At 39.0% G+C, this 18,347-nt stretch overlaps 1 protein-coding gene across 1 annotated transcript in view; it reads left to right on the top strand.

Moving 5' to 3' along the window:
* Lonrf2 (LON peptidase N-terminal domain and ring finger 2) overlaps nt 1-18,347 on the top strand; it is a 58,188-nt gene that overhangs the window by 12,461 nt on the left and 27,380 nt on the right. Inside the window, 6 exon segments of the mRNA XM_045148389.1 lie at nt 5,412-5,522; nt 14,318-14,360; nt 14,362-14,437; nt 15,454-15,658; nt 16,431-16,458; nt 16,460-16,480. Coding sequence (XP_045004324.1) covers nt 5,412-5,522; nt 14,318-14,360; nt 14,362-14,437; nt 15,454-15,658; nt 16,431-16,458; nt 16,460-16,480 — 484 coding nt within the window.

An 18,347-nucleotide genomic window follows, 5' to 3' on the forward strand; every position in this document is an offset into this window, starting at 1 on the left:
AGAAGACAAAAGTCAGAATGCAGTGTCTCTCACAACAGAAAGGTGGTGACAGCATTCAGGGTTTAGTTTCTCCCTACACAGGTCACATCACACACTCAGGGAACTAGGTTTTGATGAACCACAACAAGAAGAGGACCCTCAGCAGGGATGTGCTAAGGGGGGATAATTCCATCTCCTGTCCACCTCTGCTATTCATGTTACCAAATAAGAGATGAGGGCATCCCTACACAGTCACATCTGGGGAAAACAGAATCTCATGTATTCAACAAAAATAATCACTTATTTATATCTTTCATAGTTCTCCTTTCTTTGTTGATATATAACACCTGAGGGTGCTATCTAATAAAATTAACGAGGAAATTTTAAAAAATAGATGAAGCAATAGGTACTTTAAAAAAAGAACACTATAGGGCTGGAGAGATGGCATATCAGTTAAGCACTTGTCTGTGAAGCATAAGGACCCTGGTTCGAGGCTCAATTCCCCAGGATCCACGTTAGCCAGATGCACAAGGTGGCACATGCATCTGGAGTTCGTTTGCAGTGGCTGGAAGCCCTGGCGCATCCATTCTCTCTCTCGCTCTCTATCTGCCTCTTTCTCTCTCTGTCATTCTCAAATAAATAAATAAAGAAAAATCTTTTAAAAAAGAACATTATAAATTATATGTATTACAGGTAGGATAAGCAATGAAGCATTTTGATTGTGGTCCTGGCCAATTTTGAAATAATTTTAGTTCAAAGGATAATATTATGGTTCATGGAAATTCTATTATCCTTAAGATTTGTCTCATGATGATTCAAAAATCCTGTTGTAAGACATGATATATGTAATAATTGAGATTAAACTTACTATACTGTCTTAGTGGAGGGAGGACTGAGAGAAGTTTGAAAAGAAAAAATGACACACTTCTGATCACAAAAATGGCCTACCAAGCTGGGCATGGTGGCCCATATCTTTAATCCCAGCACTGGGGAGGCAGGGTGAGAGGATTGCTGAGACTACCTAGAGAATTCCAGGTAAGCCTGGGCTAGAGTGAGATCCTACCTTGAAAAACCAAAAATAAAAATAAAATAAAGATGGAACACCACTGGAAGCCTCCACTCTCCTGACTAGCTGTCAAAGTGCTAGAAAGTTTGCTGGGGGAGAAAAGCCATCTTACCCAATCATGCCACAAAACCAACTAGCCAGGCCAGAGGTGAAATAGTGGCATGACTTTCATAAACATAACCAACTGCTCTCTGATTGGATCTAAGCTGCTCTAATAGGAGGGAATTCACCCCAAGTATTGAAAACCTAGCCCGAAACCTCTGTCTGGACACTCACAAGCCCCAGGAGGGAAGCCCCTACTGTTGGTTAACTAGGTTATATTTATCCAACTGTCCTCTATTATTTATATTTATACCAGATTATAATGATTACTAGGAGACTCCAATTTATCAAAAGTGCTGAGCATGATTGCTGTAGACTCCACATACTTGGGCTGCAAGGTCACTGAGAAATCCTGCCAGAACTGACCTGAAAACCTCCTCTATGTAGACCAGCTGACAGAAAGCTGGAAAAAGCCACAATGCATGCAGCTCAATGGGAGAGAGAAAAATCACCTGTGAAGAAACTCCACAGTGGACACTGCAAGCCTTATATTTGGACAACCAGGCCAAATGAGCCAATGGGTGCAATAGTGGCACATCTGTTATGGAGGAAACCAACTGCCCTATAATTTGACTGGAGGCCCATTCCATAGAAGGGAATACATCCCTGATACTGAAAACCTACAACAGGGGTAATCATGAGCCCTAGCGGTGTAATGTCTGCTGGTGTCTGGCTAAATGTATATACTATGCTCATCAAACTGCCCAATAGGTACTTCTTTTAATGTTCATACCCATATATTAATGCTAATCGCACTTTTTTGTTGGAGAACTTTCTCTTTTCAGATGGCAATGACCTTGGGATGACTCAGAAAGCACCATGGTGCTGAGAAAAAGTGACATAGGCGTGCTCAGCACTGAAATATCTCTTTCACAACTTCCAAGGCTCAGGGTCCATTGCAGAAGAGGTGACAGAAAGAACATAAGAGCCAAAGGAAGGATAGGACTCCTTAGAATATGCTCCTCCAGACACAAAATGGCCTGGATATCCATGACCTCATAGTGCCTGACACTACCTACACAAGACTATCATAATAGGAGGAAAAGATCATGACATCAAAATAAAAGAGACTGATTGAGAGGAGGAGGGGATACAATGGAGAGTAGAGTTTCAGAGGGGAAAGTGGAGGGAGGAAGGGAATTATCATGGGATATTGTTTACAATCATGGAAGTTGCTAATTATAAAAATATAAAATTAGATTGCCTGCCAAGATGGCAACTGCCTAGCTGCGCTGCAGATCCACAGATCCCCAGGAGAGAAAGTCAAGACATTAAGGGTTCACTGGGTCTTTTAGGGAAGAGCAATCTCCAACGGATTACCAGTGGGAGGGCACAGGGGGGGAAAATGGGAAATGCCTGATTCCCTCGCAGACAGGTAACCCACCCTTCCCCCCAAGCAGCCACCTTTCCCACTCTCAGCTTCAGGAAACTCCTGCACTTACTGTAGGAAAAGGTTCCCAGGCCAATGTAGCTCCACTTGCCTCACTGCATAGTGGCATCACCCTGCTCCCCCTGCTCATGAGTGACCTTGGCAAGGCTATGCCTGCTGGTCCATGGGAGCTCAGGCTCTTTGGATCAATTTGTTTGCCAAACAGGACACCACTGTGCTGATCTCCACTGATCTGCACGCCAATTGATCCCTGCGTGTGGAACCTTAGCCTGCTCAGCCCACTCGCTTACTTACTGCTCCAGCCGCTGCACATTCACACGTGAGACCAGGCCCGTTGCAACTGCCATGCGAGCTCAGACTGTGACTGTCCCTTGCGCCAGCTTAGGTACCATTCCCTCCCTGTCTGCTGCACGGCCATCTGCCATTGTCCTATTGTGGGGGAGCTCAGACTGCTTTCAGGTCCCATGATTACCCCACCAGAGTTTGGGCTGCTACAGTGCTTGGTGCCTCAGTGTCCCTCCTAGCGTGAGTGCAGGCAGCTATGGCACATTACGTGTGAGAGCCCAGGCAACTTTAGTGCCTGGCAGCTTTGACAAGTGAGAGTCAAAGCCCAGGCTGCTTGGCAACTGCCTCAGGCTGCTTCAGATTCCCATTGTGCTTGAGCCCAGGCTGATCCACCCACCTATGTGCCCATACACTGTGATGGGCAGACCACAGCGCAAAAGAAATAACATGAAAAATCAAATGCAAGAAAATCCAGTTATAACATCCATAAGCCTGCCCCCAACAATACGCTGCCTACTGGAGGCATTAATTCCCAAATCTCCATCAGCTGGGAACCTAGCATTCAGAACACTTAACTCCACGGGGTTGGGGAGGTGGGGGAGTTGGGGGGAGGGAGTGGCACCTGAATCAAACCACCACAGAAATTGAACCTGGGTTCTTTGGCTTTGTAGGTAAGCCCCTTAACTGCTAAGCTATCTTTCTAGCACCACCAAACAAAACTTTAAACCATCCAAAACAAACAGAAACTACAAAGAATTTAGTCTCATAAACCTGTTCCTCAAATGGGGTAACAATAGGGATTTTATTAAATTTTTTTTTGGGGGGGGTTCAAGGTTCTCGTGCATGCCCACAGCTGCAGCTGCCAAAACAGTAACTGGAGAACATTCTGCACCATGACCTCAAAACACCAGAGCTCCAGAGGGGAGGGGTAGAGGAAGGGGGGAAACAAATACAAAATTAAATCCAAAATGAGCTGATACCATAGATAGATAGAGAAAATGAACATGCCAGGGCCTCCAGCCACTGCAAATGAACTCCAGACACATGTTCCACTCTGTGCATCTAGCTTTACATGGGTACTGGGGACTTGAACCTGGGTCATTTGGCTTTGCAGGCAAGCACCTTAAATACTGTGCAATCCCTCCAGCCCTGTAGTTTCTTTAGGTAGGCAATTCCTAAGAGACCTACATACCATTCAGGTATGCAAAAATGTGCAGATGCTCATAGATAAATGTGTTATATCCATACAAGAAAATGCTATGTAGTGCAACAGAAAAAAATGATAATGTTTTTCTATGTAGCAACATGGTAAATCTTAGAAGGGCTACAGTAAATCATGAAAGGTGACAAGAGATTCCCCATGTAAATCCATGCATGTGAAACTCACAAAAAGGTAAAACTGTCAAGATAGATCAGTGGTCAACAGGTCTGTCAAGAAGGGAGATTCCCTTCACATGACAAGACAGAACATTTTTGGGGTGATAGAATTGTGCCATATCTCCAGTGTAGTGCTAGTTACACAGTTGTATATACATTGTCAGGACTTGTCACATTGGACATTTACAGTTGGTGAGTTTTATTTGCATATGAATTATATTTGTTTTAGTTATCATAGCTTCATAAAGTATTTTGAATCAGTAATATGTTCTTCTAGCTTTGATCTTTTCTCTACTTTCATTTTTTAATTTATTATTTTTTTATTAACAACTTCCATGATTATAAACAATATCCCTTGGTAATGCCCTCCCTCTCCCCACTTTCCCCTTTGAAACTCCATTCTCCATCATATCCTCTCCCCCACTCAACCAGTCTCTCTTTTATGTTGATGTCATGATCTTTTCCTCCTATGTGTAGGTAGTGGCAGGCACTGTGAGGTCATGGATATCCATACCATTTTGTGTCTGGAGGAGCACATTGTAAGGAGTCCTTCACTTCCTTTGGCTCTTACATTCTTTCTGCTACCTCTTCTGCATTGGAAACCTTGGGAGGTGTGATAGAGATATTGCAGTGCTGAGCACTCCTGTCACTTCTTCCCAGCACCATGATGCCTTCTGAGTCATCCCAAGGTTATTGCCATCTGAAAAGAGAAGCTTCTCTACCAAAAGTGAGAGTAGCATTAATATAAGGGTATGAACATTAAGAGAAGTTTGATGAGCATAGTATATACATTTAGCCTGACTAGCTTTGATCTTTTTACTCAATATTGCTTTGGCTATTCAAGTTTTTTTGTGATTACATATTAATTTCATATATACAGACAAATAGTATATCATTAAAAATTAAAATTGGGGCATGGCAGGAGGGTACCAAAGAATTAAAATTGACAGATGCCAGTTCTCCCTCAGGATGTCCTTAGAACTGCTTGAAGCCCCAATCTCAGGAATAGTGACTTCTGTGTTCTGATTATAGACTGTATTGATTAGAATCTAAGGTTACCAAGTTTTCAAGACAGAGATACAGTATACTCAAAATCTTTTAATATGAAATTATAACAAATAGTTCTAACATTTCCAGAGCTGTATGTAGGCAAGTATATATATTCTCGATACATTTTAAAATGTATCCTATGTCTTTGGGAAAATCCACGAGGACATCAGATTCTATCTGGATTGGAAAGAAGTCAGGATGCGTTAAAGGAATTTGTGTACTGCCTTGCTTTAAATCCTGAATGTAACTCAGTTGAAGAAAGAAACACAGAAGGTATGAGTTCTGATAAATTACTTTCTCCTTCAAGACTTATACATAGCCTTTGTATTCATGCTAGATAACCCTTGTCTGTATAATAAATAAATATAGTTCTAAATGTAATGTAATATAATTACATCATAATTAAAACACAGTACTAGTTAGGCTCATACAGTTGATAACTTTTGGTGAGAATTTGCATTTTTTGCCCTTGGATATAGCAGAATGTTTCAAGAAACAAGGTGCATGCATCTCAACTGTAGTGAAAATAGTGATGAACATGAAGTGAGGCAAAACTACTGTGTGAGGCAGTCATTTTCCTAGAACTTTCAAGTTCAATTACTATGGTTTGTTTAAAGTCATAAAAGATATTGTGAATTATGTAACAAGTATCAGCTTAGCTCTGTGGGGCAATTTGAGACTTTAAGCAAGGCCTCACCAGCACAATGCAGATCTGTCCACTCTTACTAATCATTGGTCACACTTAATGTAGGCATCTGTCCTAGTAAAAGCTTCTATGATAGTCACCTTATCTGAACACTTCAATGACTAGGAGTTTGGAGTTAACAGTATTTTCTTATTTTAACACTACTGTGAACATCTACTAGGAACCTATTCTATAATTTCTTCATTTCATTTCCTGAAGTAATAAAAGAACATGAATCAGTTCTTACTACCACAGTTCAAACCATTGAGATACTTAAGAATACCTGTCTTTCTTTGAAGCATCTATTTTTTCTCATAGAAAAAGAGATAGATTATATTTTATATTCATCTCTAGAGTTTTTTCTTCCAAGTACATTCTCATGAACCCCAAATTGCAGCAACTATGTCTGACAGCCACACATGGTAAAGTTATACCCTTTCTGTGTTCCCATCAGAAGCTATGCTTATTTTTAACCTGATAATATCCCACTTTTGGCTCCTACTAGAAATGTAGTCAACCAAAATACCTCAGTAATATTTAAAAAAACAAACTTCCTAGAAATATTATTTTTTTATATAGTTGATCAGTACATTTTCACTTACTGGTTTCTTGCCTTCATTCCAACTTGTCAAAATAATACTGAATCACAACTGAGCTATTTTGGTCATTACTGCCTGCTTTATCCTACCTGAAAGTCTCCTAAGAATCTTAAAATCAGCTTCACCTCAACTGATTCTTACAGCAACATTGTTAGAAAGTTATGTGGAGGGACTGGAGTGGCTTAGTGGTTAAAGGTACTTGCTTGCAAAACATGATGGCCTGGGTTTGATTCCCCAGTGCCCCAGCAAGTCAGACACACAAAGTGGTGTATATGTCTGAGTTCATTTGCAATGGCAGAAGGCCCTTGTATGTCTATTCTCACATATTCTCTCTATATATCTCAAATAAAGAAATACATAAATGATATTTTTTTTGAAAAAGAAGAACATCAGAGTGAGTTCTGCCCAAGCATGTTCACTAAAAGTCCCAGGACCAGGGTTTGGGTTTTGTGGATTGTCTGGCCAGTGCTATTTAAGATTTGGAGATTTTCCCTTCCAACATTCTGTGGCTAAGAGATATCTATTATCACAGACAATGCCAAAATCATTGTTAGCCCATTGATGTGCATGGAATGTGGTCAATGTGGTCCTGTATCTCTAACCGTTCTCCTGGAAATACTCAGAGCCATGCTGAGGACCTGGCATTCCTGCTGGGGATGCTGATGCTCACTGCTTCAGAGGTCATGGATTGTGACACACTTCCTGTGTAACATGAATAACAGTGGGAAGGTTTTATAAATGTTTTTATTTTTTTTTAATATTTTTAATTTTTATTAGTATTTTCCATGATTATAAAAAATCCCAAGTTAATTCACTCCCTCTCCCCCAAATTTCTCTTTTGAAATTCCATTCTCCATCATATTACCTCCCCATAACAATCATTGTACTTACATATATACAATATCAACCTATTAAGTACCCTCCTCCCTTCCTTTCTCTTCCCTTTATGTCTCCTTTTTAACTTACTGGCCTCTGCTACTAAGTATTTTCCTTCTCATGCAGAAGCCCAATCATCTGTAGCTAGGATCCACATGTGAAGGAGAACGTGTGGCACTTGGCTTTCTGGGCCTGGGTTACCTCATTTAGTATAATACTTTCCAGATCCATCCATTTTTTCTGCAAATTTCATAACTTCATTTTTCTTTACCGCTGAGTAGAACTCCATTGTATAAATGTACCACATCTTCATTATGTACTCATCAGTTGAGGGACATCTAGGCTGGTTCCATTTCCCAGTTATTATAAATTGAGCAGCAATAAACATGGTTGAGCACTTACTTCTAAGGAACTGAGATGAGTCCTTCGGATATATGCCTAGGAGTGCTATAGCTGGGTCATATGGTAGATCAATCTTTAGCTGTTTTAGGAACCTCCACACTGATTTCCACAAAGGCTGGACCAGATTGCATTCCCACCAGCAGTGTAGAAGGGTTCCTCTTTTTCCACATCCCCGCCAATATTTATGATCATTTGTTTTCATGATGGTGGCCAATCTGACAGGAGTGAGATGGAATCTCAATGTAGTTTTAATCTGCATTTCCCTGATGACTAGTGATGTAGAACATTTTTTTATAGGCTTATATGCCATCCGTATTTCTTCCTCTGAGAATGCTCTATTTAGCTCCATAGCCCATTTTTTGATTGGCTTGTTTGATTTCTTATTATTTAACTTTTTGTGTTCTTTGTATATCCTAGATATTAATCCTCTATCAGATATATAGCTGGCAAAGATTTTTTCCCATTCTGTAGGTTGCCTCTTTGCTTTTTTCACTGTGTCCTTTGCAGTGCAAAATCTTTGTAATTTCATGAGGTCCCAGTGATTAATCTGTGGTTTTATTGCCTGAGCAATTGGGGTTGTATTAAGAAATTCTTTGCCGAGTCCAATATGTTGGAGGGCTTCCCCTACTTTTTCCTCCAGCACTTTCAGAGATTCAGGTCTGATGTTAAGGTCTTTAATCCATTTGGACTTAATTCTTGTGCAGTTATATATCCAGTTTTCCCAACACCATTTGCTGAAGAGGCTGTCTTTTCTCCAATGAGTATTTTGGGCATTTTTATCCAATATCAGGTGACTATAGCTACTTGGGCTTACATGTGGGTCCTCTATTCTGTTCCACTGATCTACATGTCTGTTTTTGTGCCAGTACCATACTGTTTTTGTGACTATGGCTCTGTAGTATAGGTTAAAATCAGGTATGGTGATACCACCAGCCTTATTTTTGTTGCTCAGTATTATTTTAGACATTCAAGGTTTTTTGTGATTCCAAATGAATTTTTGAATTGTTTTTTCTATTTCCATGAAGAATGCTTTTGGAATTTTGATAGGGATTGCATTAAATGTGTAGATAGATTGCTTTAGGTAAGATTGCCATTTTCACAATATTGATTCTTCCAATCCAGGAACAAGGGATGTTTCTCCACTTTCTAGTGTCTTCTGCAATTTTTCACTTGAGTGTTTTAAAGTTCTCATTGTAGAGCTTCTTTACTTCCATGGTTAGGTTTATTCCAAGGTACTTTATTTTTTTTTTGATGCAATTGTGAATGGGAGTGATTCTCTGATTTCATCCTCTGTGTGTTTGTTGTTAGCATATATGAAGGCTACTGATTTCTGTGTATTTATTTTTTGTCCTGCTACATGGCTGTAGGTTTTGATCAGCTCTAACAGTTTGCTACTAGAGTTTTTAGGGTCCTTTATATATAGAATCATGTCATCTGCAAATAATGATAATTTGATTTCTTCCTTTCCAATTTGTATCCCGTTTATGTGTGTCTCTTGCCTTATTGGTATGGCTAAGACTTCCAAAACTATATTAAATAAAAGTGGGAACAGTGGCCACCCTTGTCTTGTTCGTGATTTTCCCCATTTAGTAATATGTTGGCTGTAGGCTTGTCATAAATAGCTTTTATTATATTGAGATATGTTCCTTCTATTCCCAGTCTCTGTAGGACTTTTATCATGAAGGGATGTTGGATTTTGTCAAATGCTTTCTCTGCGTCCAATGAGATGATCATGTGATTTTTGTCCTTCAACCCATTTATATAATGTATTACATTTATAGATTTGTGTATATTGAACCATCCCTGCATCTTTTTGATATCCTCTTGTATTCTGTTTGCCAATATTTTGTTGAGAATTTTTGCATCTATGTTCATGAGGGAGATTGGTCTGTAATTTTCTTTTTTTGTTCTATCTTTGCCTGGATTTGGTATCAGGGTGATGCTAGCCTCATAGAAGGTGTTTGGTAGAATTCCTTCTTTTTCTATTTCCTGGAAAAGCTTAAGAAGCAATGATGTTAACTCTTCCTTAAAGGTCTGGTAAAATTTAGCAGTGAATCCATCTGGACATGGGCTTTTTTCAGTTGGGAGATTATTGATAACTGTTCAGATCTCCATGTTTGTTATAGGTCTATTTAAGTGATTAATCTCATTTTGATTTCATTTATGTAGGTCATATAAATCAAGGACATCATCCATTTCTTTCAGATTTTCATACTTTGTGGAGTATATGCTTTTATAGTATGTCCCTATGATTTGTTGAATTTCTCTGGAATCTGTTGTGATGTTATCTTTTTCATCTCTGATTTTATTAATTTGTGTCTCTTCTCTCTTTCTTTTGGTCAGATTTGCTAAGGGCTTATCAATCTTGTTTATCCTGTCAAAGAACCAACTCTTTGTTTCATTAACTCTTTGGATTTTTTTTTTGTTTCTATTTAATTAATTTCTGCCCTAATCTTTATTATTTCTTCCCGTCTACTGAGTTTTGGTTTGCCTTGTTCTTCTTTTTCCAAGGCTTTAAGGTGAAGCATTAGGTCGTCTACTTGCGACCTCTCTAATTTCTTAATATAGGCACTTAAGGCTATAAATTTACCTCTTAGAACTGCCTTATTTGTGTCCCAGAGATTTTGGCATGTTGTGTTCTCATTATTGTTTGACTCTATACATTTTTTGATTTCCTTCTTGATTTCTTCATTGACCCATTCATCATTTAGTAGTGTATTGTTTAGTTTCCATGATTTTGTGTATGCTCTATAGCCTTTCTTGCTACTGATTTGTAGTTTAATTCCAGTGTGGTCAGGTAGAATACAAGGAATTATTTCAATTTTCCTGAATTTGTTAAGATTTGCTTTGTGTCCTAATATATGGTCTATTTTAGAGAATGTTCCATGTGCTGCTGAAAAGAATGTATATTCTGCAGCTTTTGGATGAAATGTCTTGTATATATCTGTTAGGTCCATTCCTTCTATGATCTCATTTAGTCTAGATGCCTCTCTGTTTATTTTTTCCCGAGATGACCTGTCAATTGATGAGAGTGGGTTGTTGAAGTCACCCACCACCACTGTGTTTGGTGTTATGTGTGACCTTAGTTCTAATAGTGTTTGTTTGATGAATTTGGGAGCCCCCATGATAGGTGCATATATGTTTACGATTGTAAGGTCCTCCTGTTGGAGTGTGCCTTGAATCAATATAAAGTCACCTTCCTTATCTTTCTAGACTAACGTTGGACTGAAGTCTACCTTGTCAGATATTAAGATAGCAACCCCTGCTTGTTTTCTAAGCCCACTGGCTTGAAACACGTCTTCCAACCTTTCACCCTAAGATAATATCTATCCTTTGTAGAAAGGTGAGTTTCTTGGAGACAAAAAATTGTAGGATCCTGCTTTTTAACCCAGTCTGAAAACCTATTCTTTTCATTGGGGCATTGAGGCCGTTGATATTAAGAGATATTATTGAAAGTTGTGTATTTATGTTTGCCATTTTTGTGTGTGTGTGTGTGTGTGTGTGGTTCTGGTTCTACCTGTGTTCTCTTGTGTTAACTAGTATTTGAATATTGCTTGTTTTTTCCAGTTCCTTATATGTGTGCTTTTCCTTTTCTTTACCATGGAGGATTCTATCAAGTATTTTCTGTAGAGCTGGTTTTGTCTTCTTATACTCCTTTAACCTGCTTTTGTCATGGAATGTCTTTATTTCTCTGTCTATTTGAATGGATAGCTTTGTAGGATAAAGTAACCTTGGTTGACAGTTGTTATCTTTCAGAACTTGGAATATATCACTCCAAGCCCTTCTGGCTTTTAGAGTTTGTGTTGAATAATCTGCTGTAATTCTGATGGGCTTGCTTTTTTAGGTAACTTGGTTTTTCTCTCTAACTTCTTTCCTTATTTTTTCTTTGGTTTGTACATTTGGAAGTTTGATTATAATATGGAGAGGAGAGTTTCTTTCCAGGTTTTGTCTGGCTGGGGTTCTAAAGGCTTCCTGTATCTGCATTGGCACCTCTTTCCTAATTTGTGGAAAATTTTCTTCTATGATTTTGTTGAAGATGCCTACTATGCCTTTGGAGTGGAATTCTTCTCCTTCTACTATGCCCTGAATTCTTATATTTGATCTTCTCATAGTGTCCCAGATATCTTGAAATTCCCACTCATACTTTTCTGTAAGTTTGTCTTTCTCTTTGTTGGACTGTATTAGATCTACCACCTGGTCTTCTCACTTAGATATTCTGTCCTCTCCCTCATCCAACCTGCTGGTGAGATTTTCTACAGAGTTTTTTATTTCATTAACTGGGTTCTTCACTGCTAGTAATTCTGACTGGTTTTTCTTTATTATTTCTATTTCCTTATTTATGTCTTGTATTGCCTTCTTTATTTCATTAAATGGATGTCTTGCATCTTCTTTGATTTCCTCTTTGATTTCTTTTTTGATTCCTTTGATTTGTTCTTTGACCTCTTTGAACATGTTTATAATCATTCTTTTGAAATCTTTCTCAGATATTTCCTCTTACTCATTCTCACTGGAGCTCATTTCTGATGCATTAATACTTTTAGGTGGATTTTTATCGTCTTGCTTTTTAGTGTTTCTTATGTTATAATGTATATATTATTGCATCTTGGATTAAGTTAATACTTGGATTTTCTATCTAGCTGGGTATTCTTCGCTGTATCAGTTGATTTGATGTTATATATTTTCAGGTTAGGAGCTTAAGGTGTTAGGTGTGGCTCTTAAGACTCTTAGAGTATCTACAAAGGTGTTCCTAGGGGTTGAGTTTCCCTGCTATGGAAGTATTCAAGTAGGCTGAGTGGAATAAAATACAGGTAGATTCTAAAAGTTAACTAAACACTGTACACATTCAATCAAAACAGCCCCAAATATGTATGCAAGAGTAGTTATTACAACAACCAGATCCTCTATCAACAAAGAGGTTAAGATTTCTGGTCTGTTGAGGGATCCAAGTCAGCTTGCGACCAAGTGAGACCCTTCCCTGGTGCAATCCCAGCTACCTTCAATGATTTTGGTTTCAGTCAAGTTTCTGCCTGGGTTGTCAGGCTGCTGTTCTGATTTCTGGAGCTGGGCACTGGCTTTTCTTGCAGGGCAAACCGAGCCTGGCAACTGTGGCCCTGCAGATCAGCACACCCGCTGCTGGAACTGCTGATGCTAAAGCTGCCACTGCTGGGTCTGTTGCCACTGCTGCTGAAGCTCCTGCTGCTGGGTCCACCTCTGCTGCTGCCTCTATAGCTGCTGCTGTAGCTGCCACTGGTGGAGACATCGCTGCTGTTAAAGCTGCTGCTGCTGTGTCCACCGCCACTGCTGCCACTGAAGTTTCTACTGCTGGGTCTGCCACTACTGCCGCTACTGGATCTGCTGCTGCTGGGGCCGCTGTTACGGGTGCCAGAGCCGCTGATGTTGCTGCTGGACTCTGCTCCTCCTTGGGTCCTGCTGTCGGCTCAAGTTGGCATGGCCAGGTCTGGGGACCTCTGCTCTGTTCGCTGGAGCTGGGCACAGGCAGTGGGAGAGGGTAGGGAGCCGCAGCTGCTCTAGTTCTCTCTCTGTTCCACATGTTCTTCTACCTCGTGGTCTGCTCCTCCATTGCTCACTGCCGCTCTCCCTTCATGTTTCTTGAGTTTGCAGGGAGCTCCAGTGTGAGCAGAAGCTCTCCATACCTGGCTTTTTATGGGGCTGGAGCTGAGCCTGGTGGCTTTCTGGTGTGCTGCCGCCACCGCCACGGTTGGCATTGCTGCTGGGGCCTCTTTTGCCAGCCTGTGATGCTCTGGATGTCTTCTACTTCTTCACTGCTGCTTCAATTTCCTATACACCTCACCTTGTAAAAGTAAAAAGTGTGTATTTTGCTGAGATGTTTGGTCTTTTTCCCCCCAGGCTGCTTTGGCATGGTACCTATGCCGCCATCTTAACCGGAAGTCTAAATGTATTGTTTTTAAGGTTTCATTCTCTCATTTTCATTTTCTTTTAAGCCCTCATCTTCAGCTGAAGCTACATAGTGCTTAACTGGCAATCACTTCTCCAGGGCTGTTTTATAACTCTTGAGTCAGAATTCTGGCTTGTTGTCAGGTGGCTCCTTCAGCTCTTATAAACAGAGCTGTCTTCTTGGAAGACCTCAACCCAGTGGTAAAATTCACAGCCTGAATTTAGTTTGGGATCCTTGCAGCCTGTGTGGCATCTTCTCTGTGAAATAAAGGATTTTGGGGAGGCTTTGTGTAGCAGATACATAAGAACCAGAAAGAAGGAAGTTGCAGTGCTCATGTATAAGCATGTGTAAGAGTGAGATGTAAAGAGATTAGAAACTCCACTGCTTTGCACATTGACTGTGGTTTCAGAAAAGTTTGAATTTTAAAATGTTGATGGTTAGAATATAGTCATTATTCTTTTTAACTTTTTGTAAAGGCCCTTTTGGCCTATATTGCCTTTGAACCTTTAATATGTCAAGTATATATTTTTCTAAAAATAATTTGAAATATATTTTCTCTTCTTGCGAAGTTTATAGGTGTTTTTCCCAGCTTCAGCAAATGTGCATCAAATTTTGATATTTTCTATGCAGAGCAGTAAAGGCTCAGTGTGAAGACAAGATAAACCCCCAGTCTCCTCCAGAAGAAGGTCATGGTAGGGAGAGTCCTGTGGTGTGAAGCACATGTGTCTATCCTGTAAGATGTATGGGTCATCAGGTCAGTATAACTAAAAAAAGTGAGATTAAAAGTAAGGAATTGTGGACTATCTCCCAGTATCTCCAAATAAAACATCAGGAGACCTGAAATGATTTTGGCCTGAAGAAAAGAAAGCAGAAGACTGATCTGAATATGTGATGTTGTCTTAGCTACAATTATCACTGCTGCAACAAAATACCTGACAAAAGGCACTTGAGAAAGAGTTTGTTTGGGTTTACAGTTTGAAGGGACAGTCCATCATGTCAGGGAAGGGATGGCGGCAGGGGCACAAAGCAACTGGCCACATTCAGTCCTCAGACAAGAACCAGAGACAGATGAATGGTGCTCAGCTAGCTTTTTCCTTTTATGCAGTCCAGAACTCAAGCCTATGGAATGGTGCCAATCACTTTTAGGGTGAGTCTTCTCATCTCAATTAGCCTAATCTAAAGCCAGGCATGGTGGTGCATGCCTTTAACCCCAGCACTTGGGAAGCCGAGGTAGGAGGATCACCATGAGTTCAAGGCCACCCTGAGACTACATAGTGCATTCCAGGTCAACCTGGCCGTGAGTGAGGCCCTACCTTGGAAAATAAAAACAAAACAAAACCTCAATTAGCCTAATCTAGAAAATTACTCACAGAAATGTCCAGATATTTGTTTCTATGGTTATTCTAAATCCTGCCAAGTTGACCATAGAAATTGACGGACATATATAATTTATACAATATGTGTTTATATTATAAATATGAAGATTAGTTTTCAATCTACTTGTCTCAGAAATAAATTTGTCCTGAATTTTACCATGTCTGTCTCAGAAGGAAATTAACTTGTGTTTTACTATGAAACTTATAAAACACATGCCATAGATAAAACCAATTATGAAGGAAGAGTATAAACCTTCCTTTTTTGCAAAGATTTCTAAGATAGGCAACTGCATTTTTTCTTACATGCTATGGTTTCTTTAATGTTCAGGATTGTTTCTTACTTAATTAGAATCCATCTGAGCAGTCTAATGTATTCAGAAATGACAATCCTTCAATTTTGTATTTCATATTGGCCTACACTTTGAAGAAGATAAGAGTGTTAGAAAACATCATTCCAGTAGCACCCAACAGTGCTCTGAGGAGACAACTTCCTAGCGATATGCAAGATGCATGTGACCTGAATGTCCCTAGGTAAATTCCCAAGAAATGTCATTGTATTATTTTTTTCATGGTGTTAATAAGCAAAAGAGATAGAATTGTTAGCTAATATTTACTAGAGTCCTTAACATTTTATACAAGTTAAACAAATAATGAAATGAGAATATCAGTTCTATGATACAGAACATTTCAGTTAAGTTTGTAAAGACTTCAGAGTGAAAATTAGAAAATTTAGGTATAATTTTAACTTTAATTCATGTGTACTTCCCAGATAAATTAGTACCATATACTAACTACAATGCATTAAAATGTATTTTAAGCCCAATGTGGTAGCATACTCCTTTAATCCTAGCACTTGGGAGGCAGAGGTAGTAGGATTGCCATGAGTTTGAGGCCACCCTGAGACTACATAGTGAATTCCAGGGCAGCCTGGGCTAGAGTGAGACCCTACCTCAAAAAGCCATAAATAAATAAATGTATCTTAAAATATTGGCAGTTGGGCCAAGAGTAGTGACATACACCTTTAATGCTAGCACTTGGGAGGCAGAAGTAGGAGAATCACTGTGAGTTCGAAGCCATCCTGGGGATACAGAGTAAGTGCCAAGTCAGCCTGGGCAAGAGTGAGACCCTACCTTGGAAACAAACAAACAAAAAGGTTGGCAGTTGAAATATGGTAATTTTAACATATTAGAGAAAATATGTATCCAGCAAAAACACTTCATTGTGTGATGTTATTCAGATGTGTACATAAAAGTTATACTATTTGAACATTTTCAGAATCAGATTTCTCACCTCAGAGGTAAGAAATACCTTCTAAGGTATGAGAAGATCCAGAGTTCCTGACTGATATAACTGACTGAGTGTGCTCTTTGCATGAGGTAAGCTGGTATAGTATGTGTGCCACTCTCTAGAAAACAACTTTTCTGAATTTTTTTTTTCTTTTTTTTTTTTTTTTTTGGTTTTTTGAGGTAGGGTTTCACTCTAGCCCAGGCTGACCTGGAATTCATTAAGGAGTCTCAGGGTGGCCTCGAACTCACAGTGATCCTCCTACTTCTGCCTCCCAAGTGCTGGGATTAAAGGTGTGCGCCACCACGCCCGGCTTTTCTGAATTTTTTTAATTGCATGCAATGTACTTTCTATTAGGGAAGATGTATATATATATATATATGTACATATATATATATATACATATACATATATATATATATCAATATTCACAAATTTATAAATTTAATACATTATATAAATGGGTTGAAGAACAAAAATCATATGATCATCTCATTTGATGCAGAGAAAACATTTGACAAAATCCAACATCCCTTTATGATAAAAGTCCTACAGAGACTGGGAATAGAAGGAACATATCTCAATATAATAAAAGCTATTTATGACAAGCCTACAGCCAACATATTACTAAATGGTGAAAAACTGGAAGCTTTTCCACTATATTCAGGAACAAGGCAAGGGTGCCCACTGCCCCAAATTTATTTAACATAGTTTTGGAAGTCTTAGCCATAGCAATAAGGCAAGAGACACACATAAACGGGATACAAATTGGAAAGGAAGAGATCAAGTTATCATTATTTGCAGATGGCATGATTCTATACATAAAGGACCCCAAAGACTCTACTAGCAAACTGTTAGAGCTGATCAAAACCTATAGCCATGTAGTAGGATGCAAAATAAATACACAGAAATCAGTAGCCTTCATATATGCTAACAACAAACACACAGAGGATGAAATCAGAGAATCACTCCCATTCACAATTGCATTAAAAAAAATAAAGTACCTTGGAATAAACCTAACCAAGGAAGTAAAGAATCTCTACAATGAGAACTTTAAAACATTCAAGCGAGAAATTGCAGAAGACACTAGAAAGTGGAGAAACATCCCTTGTTCCTGGATTGGAAGAATCAATATTGTGAAAATGGCACTCTTACCTAAAGCAATCTACACATTTACTGCAATACCTATCAATATTCCAACGGCATTCTTCATGGAAACAGAAAAAACAATCCAAAAATTCATTTGGAATCACAAAAAAACCTTGAATATCTAAAATAATACTGAGTAACAAAAATAAGGCTGGTGGTATCACCATACCTGATTTTAACCTATACTACAGAGTCATAGTAACAAAAACAGCATGGTACTGGCACAAAAACAGACATGTAGATCAGTGGAACAGAATAGAGGACCCAGATGTAAGCCCAAGTAGCTATAGCCACCTGATATTTGATAAAAATGCCAAAATTACTCATTGGAGAAAAGACAGCCTCTTCAGCAAACGGTGTTGGGAAAACTGGGATATATATCTGCAGAAGGGTGAAAATAGATTCTTCTCTCTATCCATACAGAAGTATTAAGTCCAGATGGATTAAAGACCTTAACATCAGACCTGAAACTCTGAAACTGCTGGAGGAAAAAGTAGGGGAAGCCCTTCAACATACTGGTCTTGGCAAAGACTTTCTGAATACAACCCCAATTGCTCAGGCAATAAAACCACAGATTAATCACTGGGACCTCATGAAATTACATAGATTTTGCACTGCAAAGGACACAGTGAAAAAAGCAAAGAGGCAACCTACAGAATGGGAAAAAATCTTTGCCAGCTATATATCTGATAGAGGATTAATATCTAGGATATACAAAGAACACAAAAAGTTAAATAAGGAATCAAACAAGCCAATCAAAAAATGGGCTATGGAACTATATAGAGAGTTCTCAAAGGAAGAAATACAAAT

The sequence above is a fragment of the Jaculus jaculus genome, chromosome 4 (genome assembly GCF_020740685.1).
Source record: "Jaculus jaculus isolate mJacJac1 chromosome 4, mJacJac1.mat.Y.cur, whole genome shotgun sequence".
Taxonomy (NCBI): domain Eukaryota; kingdom Metazoa; phylum Chordata; class Mammalia; order Rodentia; family Dipodidae; genus Jaculus; species Jaculus jaculus.